The 10,983-nt window shown below is 39.1% G+C and overlaps 1 protein-coding gene across 2 annotated transcripts in view; it reads right to left on the bottom strand.

Moving 5' to 3' along the window:
* Positions 1–429: 429 nt before the first annotated feature.
* The window catches only part of SLC9A2 (solute carrier family 9 member A2), a 101,629-nt gene continuing 91,075 nt past the window's right edge, over positions 430–10,983 (bottom strand). The window contains exons 10-12 of one of the 2 annotated variants that reach the window (XM_059406353.1): positions 9,248–9,379; positions 7,930–8,020; positions 430–1,361 (exon numbers count right to left, since the gene is read on the bottom strand). In XM_059406353.1, the coding sequence (XP_059262336.1) occupies positions 1,336–1,361; positions 7,930–8,020; positions 9,248–9,379 (249 nt within the window). In that variant the 3' untranslated portion in view covers positions 430–1,335. Of the gene's footprint in view, positions 1,362–4,115; positions 6,392–7,929; positions 8,021–9,247; positions 9,380–10,983 lie in introns of those variants that run through there. The other variant, XM_059406352.1, reaches the window with a different exon arrangement.

Here is a 10,983-nt window from a genome sequence, read left to right as displayed (position 1 = left end):
GTACAGTAAAAGCCAGCATGGTGATTTCCCATGTCCTATTCCCTCTGGAAACCTTAGCCTTCCAGAAGTCTCTGAAATAAGATTCCCACAGATCTAGCCAGGATGATGTATAATGTAGCTCTTCTCAGAACAGGGTGATGGACTGAGAAAAATTGTTTTTCTGTCCTAAAATTGTATTTTCCCAAAGAAATTTGCCATTTATGTAGTAATAATTTTCTTTAATAATACAGTCCCTTTAAAATTATAACAAAGTGTTATCATTTATTCTGAGTGTAATTTTTAGGAGCTGTTGCTGCATCCTGACTGTATATGTAAAGTCAGGATCCTGAAGCACTGGGAAATGTTAACCTCCAGTTAGGCTAAAACGCGTCCTAATAATAAGAACAACAAGCATTTGGCTTTTCAAACCATATGCTAATACCAAATGTATACATAATCTGAAATTTATTGCACATCTTTGGCAAGCAAATTGTTTTAAGATGACATCTCATCAGTAGGATTTATTTGTACTTAATCAGATACACAAATACTAACTTATTTTAACACAATATTTTACGGTAGATTTCTCATTTCTCCCCAACAGATCACCTAAACTCACCACTTCACAGACAGCTGTGTACGAACACAATATAGACAATTTCTGTTTTCCTGATTCAGTACATTGTAAGAGATAATGCTGATTTTAATTTGGAATTGGATACTCTCAAACAGCTTGCACTGTTCCTCAAGGGGAAAAGATAATTATAAACATTAAGGAAGGAGGTGTTAATTATTACCCGTAATTACATAGCATAAACTATAACATAAAAGTGGACTAAGGACCTTGTTCGAATAAAAAATTATATTTTGATCAGCCTTGTTGTAAACTATACTACATCCTGATAAGTAAAAAATCCGTTTTTTTTTTCCAAAGCATACACTGTGGAGGGAAAAATAGTTGCAATTTACAACATTGAATAGGAGATGACCTTTCTTTAGGCTTAAAGAATCTCTTCTATTTTGAATCACTGGGACTCAGGTGCTTACCCAGACTGAGAATTTTTTTTTTTTTTTTTTGTGGGATAGCTTACCCACCTAAACCTATCTGAGTTTGCCTAATGAAACTGAAACCACATGAACTCTCCGGAATGAACCTGATGTAATAAACGCGTTTGCTGCTGACTATGGGGCCTGGCCCTCAGATCTGAGTGCACATGAATGGGTACATGACCCAGGCTTGTCCTGGTCTGTGCTGTGGGCTGGGCTGGAACCTAGGCCCTGGCATCATAAGCCAACTTCTGACAGTGCCAGGCGGTCATGACATGGAGAAGAGCGAGCATTTTCTCCTGGTCACCTTCAGAGCACCTTCACTGTGCCATCTTCTAGGAATGAACAAAACAAGAAAGTATGTCAAGTTGTAACGCTTTCAAACTCATTCTCCAGCTAAAGGTAAGGACTTGAACTGAATGCCTGACAGGGGTACATAATTATGGTAGCAAATACAGTAAACCTTGTTGAGTAGGTGCCAAAAACTATATGTTAGTGAAAACCTAAAAATTTGATGTGTTGGTACAGAATCCTGCATAATCTTGTAAATTTTACCATAAATCTGGTAAGACAGTTGATGGCATCCACCTAATTTGTCTTGCTTGAGTTGGCTTGGGAAGGCAGCATGAATATTCCAAGGCATGCATTATTTTTGAACACTTTACAAGGGTCTGTTTACGTAGAGAAAATTAATGGACCAGTTATAATCATCATTTGAGTTTCTTTAACACAGTTAACAATGTTATCCCTGTTTTGAGATATGATGCATATTTGAAGCTAAAGCAACTCAAATTTGTAATACTCTTAAATTCTTACCTTTCACAAATTCCAGGTATCATGATCCCATTTTAGCACACATGAAAATGGTTTTGATATATAAATGCAAAAATCGAAATTGGGGTGCTGTCCTGATTTCTTGTGATGCATTATTTTATCCATAGTGATTAAATATCTTTATCTTTATTCCATTAACTGTTTCCACTTCATACTGATTCAACACTTAGATTTTTGTACATTTCACAGAAACCAAGAGAAATTCTTTGTTGGTATACATACATAAAATTTCTGTTTGGCAAGCATAATTACCAAATACACAGAGAGCCCTCATTTAAATTGCAAATTTTTTTACCACTTGTAGTGATGAGGGGACCCAGTGAAATTAAAAAGGAGGGAGAAGAAAAACATTTGCATATTTAATTCAGGGTGTTTTGTTGGCATTCTGACTACTGGACAGGGCACTTTCATACCACACAGATCCCCATGAAACATCCGTAACATGAAACCCCTGAAGTCAGTTCTCAGCCATTCAAAATCATCAATATGCTATGCAGATCAAAAATTTGATAATCCATTGACAGCAGATACATTAACTCTAGACAAAAAAACACCTATTTCTCTGATGAGACAGGTAAGAGAACTGACCGGTATTTCTTGACTATTTTTAGAGGTAGTAAAATAGAATTTTCTTTGAAAAAATTGTAGGAAGTTAGAAGACAGAAGGGATCAAAAAACTATGTACCATTGCAACATTAAAGAAGATGTTCAAAACTAACCATGTGGGTGCTTAGGCCGCACATCTGCAGGGGGTAACCACGTTTGAGGGGGTCAGCCACATGTGGAGTGAATGACATTGGAAATAATCTAAAGGAGGGTGTCTTTTCTCTTGAACAAAGTGCTATGGTCACAGCCAGGCAGCAGTTACCCCGATGGGAGTTCTCTCTGCCTTACAAGCAGATTCAAGAAAGGGCCTGGTTAAGATGTTGGATATAAAGTACCAGCAAGCTACACATTTTGCTCTGAAAGTTACACACACACACACACACACACACACTCTCTCTCTCTCTCTCTCTCTCAGATCATCCGACAGTTGAGTCCTGAGCATTCCTCGTTCATCTTAACAAAGGGAATCAACATACAATGTTCAGGCTTGGGCAGATAATGCCAACACCTACTTCAACCAAAGAAATCTCTTTAATCACTCTTTGGAGAGGAAAGTAAGTGTGAACTTCAAACTAACAATATTACAGTTCTTACTTTTATAAAATGCCAGTTTTAACATAAACATGATTTGGGCAGTACGACAAGTGGAAAACATACTGAGACATGTAATAACTTCTCTATGCTCTTTATATAAATAAACACTCCCCTCCCCCATTACAAAGCTTAGTAAACGCTAAAGGGAATTTCGTTCCAGATATTCTGGGAGCTTATACACAAAACACACATTTTTTTAAATTTTTGAACTTTGGAGCCAATTTCTAGTTGTTCACTAACTGTCCTGTTCCCAACAGTCAGCCCGTAGCATTACAGGTAAAGAAATAAGCCTAGACTTTGCATTTATAGGTAGTTTAAGTCAAATTTGTTACAACAAATACCAAAGTCCCATCAAAATTGTATAGTCACACTGGAACTTTGGTTGGATCAAGTATGACTTGAATTAGGGGAGTCATTTACAAAGGGTTGGGGATTTTCTGTAGTACAGGAAATTTGGACTTTTGATATTTAAAGGGTTTCATATTTTCTCCTATAATATCTAGAACTTAATAATTTTATTAGGAAAAAAGAAAGTATAGAGAAAAAACAAAATGAAGTCAAATTTATTTTTCACTGCTTTTGTCATCTAACAAATAAGAAAATTAAACTGATAATAAGATGACATAAGTGCTCCTTTTTTTTTTAATTCATACAGTTTCAACCAAATTCTTTATGACTTTTAATCAGTGCAAGCTGAATTTGGTCTACCTGCTTAACAAGAAGAAATTCAATAAAAACTTTCATGTTTTCTCCTTTCGTTCCAGAAAATTACAATATCTATTATAATATTATAATATTTATTATTCTAGGATACCAGAAAAAATCAGGAAATGTATTTTTAAGGTCAATTTCCACTTTAAACTTTCTTTTCATTAAGTTCTAAAAATTTACTCTTGGCATTCTCAAAAATATATATCCCATCTCTTGATGAATCACATTCCTATAATAAAATTCTAAGTTAAAAGTCAGTTTTAATTTCTTTTCAGGAGGAAATAGATATACATATATTTATTTATATAAATATTTTCATTTAAAATTAAGATACTTGGCACAGAGTCCTAAGCTTACAGTTTTCAAATGGTGTCTGTCCTGCCTTCACTGATCAACATGGAAGAGTTTGGGAAGGAAATTGTGCTCTTCAAACACTTGTACCTTGTACGTTTATCTTTCCCTCTGCCTCACTCCCAATGTAGCAGTATCCCAAGACTGTGGAAGATAAGAGAAAGGGTAGATTTATTTCTCCACATTGGTGAGGTTAAAGGGAGAGGATAGGAAAAACAGCCCTGGGGATTTCTGGGTATAGTCTAATTCATTAATGTTTTCCTACTAACAATACTGTGGTCGTTTGTATCCTTGGTTGCATCTCCAATGCACAACCAGGGGACTGTATGCATGGCCTCACTTGTATTTAAACCCAGACATTTAGAGTCTTGTTCCAGTCCAGTTTTTGTTTTTGTTTTTAAGATTAAATTTATTTGACAGAGAGAGAGAGAGACAGCGAGAGAGGGAACAGAAGCAGGGGTAGAGGAAGAGGAAGAAGCAGGCTTCCTGCCAAGCAGGGAGCCCGATGTGGGGCTCGATTCCAGGACCCTGGGATCATGACATGAGCTGAAGGCGAATGCTTAATGACTGAGCCACCCAGGCATCCCTCCAGTTCAGTTTTAAAGAGGATTTTTTTCGGGGAGGAAAAAAAGGCCAATAAAATCTACAGTTTAAGATGGAAATTCAAATATTAATCTTTAATGATTATATTCCACTTCTTGTCTTTCTGCTGTACTTTTAAAAAGTACTCAGATGAGTAGCATCCATTTTTATATAAAGAATTTGAGTCACTACTTTATTGAGGGGCAAAAAGATAAATTATAGAGTAGTGCAAAAAAGAAAAAAATACAACTCCTATATTCTCCAAAGTGCTTTCTGAATAAATTTCAAAATCTGAACGCTCACCAATTTGTTAAATGTTGGAATACTGTCTCTATAAACTGCTTGGAGCCTCTGATCTGTTTTCAAAGTTCTAGAATGTTCTACAGAAAAATTCTATAGCAGGTAGTCATAGATGGGCATGAAAGGGAATCTCCTGCATCCTCCTCCCAGTATTGCACAATGTAAAACCTGCCAACAAGTTGTAAGCGGCTGCCTTGTCTCCCCACGTACACCATAAGACCCACACTGGAACTTCATCCAAAGCTGCCACCAAGTCTGTCATACACTGTGTCATGCACACAGCCTTTCTCTTTGCACCATTCAAACACACACAAGAGATGGAATCTCTAGGTCACCCTCAAACATCTGGTAGCATGAGGAACAAATTAAATCCAGCTGACTCATTGTTTCACGGACATCTGCATTCTGGGAGCCAGGCCTTCTCATCTGCCCAAACATTCTGACTGCCTCCCCAGTCTGAGTTCACCAGGCATCCCTTCTCCATGCTGTGCTCTTCCTTTACCACTGCTCATCAGCTCAGGATGGGAAAAAACACCTTGGCTTTGAGCAGATGGTCCACCGTCCTCCCGGAGCTGCCCTTTACGCCTTGGAAAGGTGTAGAGTATTTTTAACGTCCTTCGCTTACAAACTGATTACAGATATACATAGGTTTTCATAAATAAAATCTGAGGCATATATGTATATATTAAAATTTTCACCAACATGGGTGTGTTAAAAACTTCAAGTTCTGTCATTCAAGTTCAATAAAGGCACACAATTTTTTTCTTTAGGCTTGCGAAGAATATAAGTGCTAGTGAGAAGTCATAAAAGGCATTTTATGGGGCTTTTTTTCTTTGATTTTCCTCTTCTTGGGTTAAGCATTCATCCCGTCAGTCAATGGTGTGACTCTACTACCCAATGAAAGTATTTAGATGCATGGAGGGTATTAAATGGATCCCACTGTTGTGTCAGGTTTCAGAGTAACGAACCCTAGCTGCACCGGGTCAGTCATCCCAGTTCTGCTTTGGCCATTTCCATTAAGGCTTCTCACTTCCAAATCGGGCTTTCCGGTTGCCAGGTTCTGATGCCCTTCGGACCAGCCTGGGTGGTGGCTTGGGTAGGACGCCTTCAGTCCCACTGTCTTCCTTCACGGGGCCAAACTGGCCTTTGGAGAGAAGGGGCTGCCGTAGCATGCCTGGGGTCTGGGTGCCCCCCTCTTTGCTGTGTGGAGTTGGGGGGGCACAAGGCTGCCCCTGTCCGGAATCAACGTCTACCTCGTTCTTCCATTCCATCTTATAGGGCTGGGGGCCTTTCTTTGAGAACTGTTCTGGCAAGAAGCGCCTTGCTCGGGGCTGCAGATTGAGGACGGTGGTCCCAACATCTGTGTCCGAGTCACTGCTGTTACCGCCTACCGCAGAACAGAAGAAGGACAACGTAGACAAGTGTGTCAGAGAGAAGGGATTGGAAGTGACTCAGCAATGCATGAGCGGGTCCAGCACCTGCTGTGCCCTCAGGCCCTGGGGGCTGGGCGGGGGGGGGTGGTGGATCAGAGGGCTCACTACCTCTAGCCCACAGACCTGGGCATAACACACAGTCTCTGTGGGCATTCATGTTGAATGTGCACACCCACACTGAAGGGCTTAATGTGTGCCAGGCAACTGTCATGATAAGCTCTTTTAAATGCATTTACCTATTCAATCCTCATAATCACCCATTTGCCAGGGCAAGTAACTGGAGTTCAGGAGATTAGTAAGCAGTGGAGCTGGCTCTCAAAGTGAGACTCTCGGGTGACAGCCGCTGTGCTGCCACCTGCCCCATCAGAACAACCCAGGAGGGCTCTGCTCCATGTCTGGCACACAAAGCAGACCAGCAATTAGCTGCTATTCTGAAAATTCGTCTCTTGATCTGGAATCTCAGAGACAACCTTCTTTCTCTCCTTTATGTTTTCATAAAAGGGCCGAAATACCAATGCACACTTTCCAAACAGGGGGAAGACACGTGATCAGAATTAGCTGGTTGTCAAAATTCAGGTCCTAGAGAACTGTGGGGAGGACAGTAGATGGGAGCTGAGATTCTCCGGACGAAAGAGTGTTTTGGTGGGTGAGTGCTGCCTGGCCTCCCTTCTCATTTCTCATCTCACCTGTCACCACCAGGTTAGACATTAGACTTTCCTCTTCTTGGTTAATTAAATAAACAACCAAAAATAAAAGGGGGTTACCCTTATCCTACATTTTAATAACATGCTATCCTAATATACTGCTTCTGGGGTTCACAGAAAATGGCTTGGCGTCTACATAAAGATTATCATTAAATAAAGAGATATTTAGGGATGCCTGGGTGGCTCAGTTGGTTGGACAACTGCCTTCGGCTCAGGTCATGATCCCAGAGTCCCAAGATTGAGTCCCGCATCGGGCTCCCAGCTCCACGGGGAGTCTGCTTCTCTCTCTGACCTTCTCCTCACTCATGCTCTCTCTCACTGTCTCTCTCTCAAATAAATAAATAAAATCTTTAAAAAATAAATAAATAAAAAATAAAGAGATATTTAGACTTTATATGTCAAAGCTTTAACGATTTGGGGCAGAAGTAAAATTTATGGCTCCCTTTATGAAAATTGTAAAAATTTAAATATACCTTTGCAAATTTACAAATTTATAAGTTATTTCTGTTTACCTGTTCACTGATTACAGGTGACAGCACTTGCTTTTGCTATATCCAATAGAATCATTATGGTACATTATCGTAAATAATGGACTCAGTTATTTATAATGTGTACAGAAGCTCCATCCAAAAAGCTCATGATGCTAATAATAAGTCACCATATTATTATTTTAGACTTGCAAATCATTAAGCTCATTGTCCTTCATGAAGAAAAAGGATGAGGAGATTCTCTATTTTATGAACATTAGTTAATAAATTTACTCATTCTGCTCCAACTAAATTCATTACCTGCATTAGAAATATTCTTTTTCTTTTGCAGCTTTTCTGGAAGCTTTGTATTTTTTGGTAAGGATAAGTATCGAGAGGTTGAAGTGGAAGCCTGTGGAAAACATGGAAAATCTTACTTAGACTCTATAGTTGCCATTTATTGTGTACCAGAAATTCAAAATCTTATATCAAACCCTGATGTTAAAAATTAAATTTGTACTTCTCTATTCCAAAATCAGTTTGTGAGGGGCTGTGGGGATGGTGAATAAAGTTCCAAGTAATAATTATTTCACTTCAAACAACTAACTCTCTTCTAAAAATAAAATAGAAATCAGTATTAATGAAAATGAAAGTAAAGTGGGACCATAGAAATAAGAATAATGAAATAATAAGGAAAACCATCAAGTCTTCTTAAAGAGAAGCTCAGACACACTTATTTATAAGAGTATTACTAAAAAAAAAAGTAGAACCTACATATATGGAAAGAAAATATATGAAAAATATAGCATATTTAAGTTTTAATTACTTTAGTAAGTCTTGAAAATGATAGAATGAAAAGTATTACCAGAGCTGATTAGCTGACAATTCCAATGCCACAATCTCTCTTTCTTTAACTTAATCAGTGCTTCCACATTTTCACATAAAAAAAAAAGATAATCTTCTTGTTCACATATTACCATTTTGGTCTCTGATGACCCAATAGTGAATATTATTAAAAATGAGATGCGATCCTAAAACTAATGCAACACTGTGTATCAATTATACTCAAATTTAAAAAAAATGCTAAGATGCAGTGTCTGCTTTGTGAAATCAATCAATCACAATGTCATTTAAAAATGATTTTCCTTATTTGTTGACAGTGCCCTGGGCCAAATGAAAAGGTGGACACTTGCACCCCTAGCTGCTGTGATTCTGCAGTTTCAGCACAAGCGGCTTGCAACCTCTCCCTGAGGAGATCAAATAGGACTTTCTAAATGTAGCTTGGTCCAGCCATGCTGCTTAAATTTGTAATTTGACTGACCCTTTCCTGTCCTCCCCTTCTTCCTCCTTAAGCACTCACTGCCACTAAGCTAACAGATAACACATTCCATTGCTGGGCCCACGCAAAGGTAGCCTTGTCTGTTTCATTCACCCACAAGTGCCTACAACAGTGCCTGGAACACAATAGGTGTTCTAGAAACATCTAGAAAAACTTCACACAATTAACTCCATCCCAGAATTCCCATGAATCAACCCTCAGCAGGCCAATCTGTCAGTAGGACCTCCAGAACAGCAGTTGGTTGGTTCTACTCTTGGAAGCCTTCCTCATCCCAGACAAATGGTAACAAACAACAGTTACCCTGCGCTCCTGGTTCAAGCTGTTGTCTTTCCTGATACTTTCTCGCAAACTGTGCCTCCGTCGGATTAGAATCTCCTTGGCCTGTCGCTCACTTGTGTCAGCCGTCAGATTGTGTCTGTTATAGGACAAAGTCTGAAATGAAAACACAGGAGACATTTTACAAGAAAAACAGATTGCTACCCCAGAGATTCCAAAACGTTACTAGGTTGCTTTGACTTTGCACCTGAGTGAGGCACTTAATGAATGTGCAGAGCAGAAAAATAAATAAATAAAAAGCACAAGAGTTAACACACATGGGGAAAAAAAAGTTAACATTTGTTCAAAATTTGAAAGCTCTTGTCCTCTAATAAAAGTTTGTGAGCTATTTTTCACTGAAAAGTGTGATCTTCATAAATCAGAAGAATGATGGAATTCATCAAGTACTTCTGTCTACCTTGAACTACTTTGTATCTATGTAGCCATCATTAACAGCTGGGGAAAGAACACAATTCATTTTTATACATTCTCTATTGAATAGGAATTACTGGTATAAAGACAAACCACTTTGGGCCACTTGGTGGTGCCATGTCCTTTTGATTAACTTCCGAACCCTTCTTTTCAACCAAGTTGTCAAACTGAAAAAGCTGCTGCTAGAATTAGGAATAACCATGTGCTGGTATTTAGAGCAGTAAAATTTCTAGACCAGAGCTGTGCATGGCATGCATTTTTAGTTTTATAAGTCTCCTAAAATGAATTGCAATTAGGCATCAAGTTCAATTTCTGGTAGAATAAATATGTATTTCTTGGAAATATCCCTGTGTCCTGAACTATATTAAATCTTGAAGAAACCGTGAAAGGGACAGAAAATAAGGCTTAAAACCTGCCTTGAGAAATGTGTTCGCTAGTTGGACATCAAAGGCTAACATAATAATATAAATCCTGAAATGCTAAAACTGTGTGGCATGGGATGAGCTCCAAGTGCTATCCCATTGAAAGGGCTGGGAATAATATGGAGGTTTTGAGGAAACCTGAAAACTTGCAGGATATGGAGCAGCTGACAGGAACCCGTGGCTGTTCCAAGTGGAGACGGAGAAGAGAGGAACAGGCCAAGGAAGGAAGACAGAACTTGGGTATTTGGGGGACGGGAGGGAGATGTAAGGTTGGCCACAGCAGAACTCGGAATCAGAGATCCCAAATTCTGAAATAAGAGTTTAGCCTATAAGCCATAACTGTTGTTTGTTTCATTTTAAGTAGGAGAATGCTGCCATTAAACATGCTATGGGGAAAAAGGCAGAGCAAGAGTAATGAGTGATGGAATGAGGACAGTCTTTGGGGAGACCAGCAAGAGAGTACAGAAATGACCCCAACATGAGTGAGGAAGTCTCCTGACAGACTATGTGGACTGTGTGACACCTTTCCCCAAAACTGTATCTTAATTTATTCATCTATAAAATGGAAATAAGAGTAACACCTTTGGAGGATTGAGTTAATACATGTTGCAATGGGGGATGGCCAACTGTATGTATTCTCGAAATGTTAGCTCTATTATTAGCCAATTGGTAGAATGAAGTGTTAGTAACAGAGCAGCAGGGGCACCTGGGTAGCTCAGTCAGTTAAGCAGCTGCCTTTGGCTTAGGCCATGATCTCGGGGTCCTGGGATCGAGGCCCTCATAGGATTCCCTGCTCAGGGAGGGAGTCTGTCTCTCCTTCTTCCTCTGCCCCAAGCTTGTGCTCTCCCTTTATCTCTCTCTCTGTCT

Source organism: Mustela nigripes, chromosome 7 (assembly GCF_022355385.1).
Source record: "Mustela nigripes isolate SB6536 chromosome 7, MUSNIG.SB6536, whole genome shotgun sequence".
NCBI lineage: Eukaryota > Metazoa > Chordata > Mammalia > Carnivora > Mustelidae > Mustela > Mustela nigripes.
This window is presented reverse-complemented; position numbering and strand designations above follow the sequence as displayed.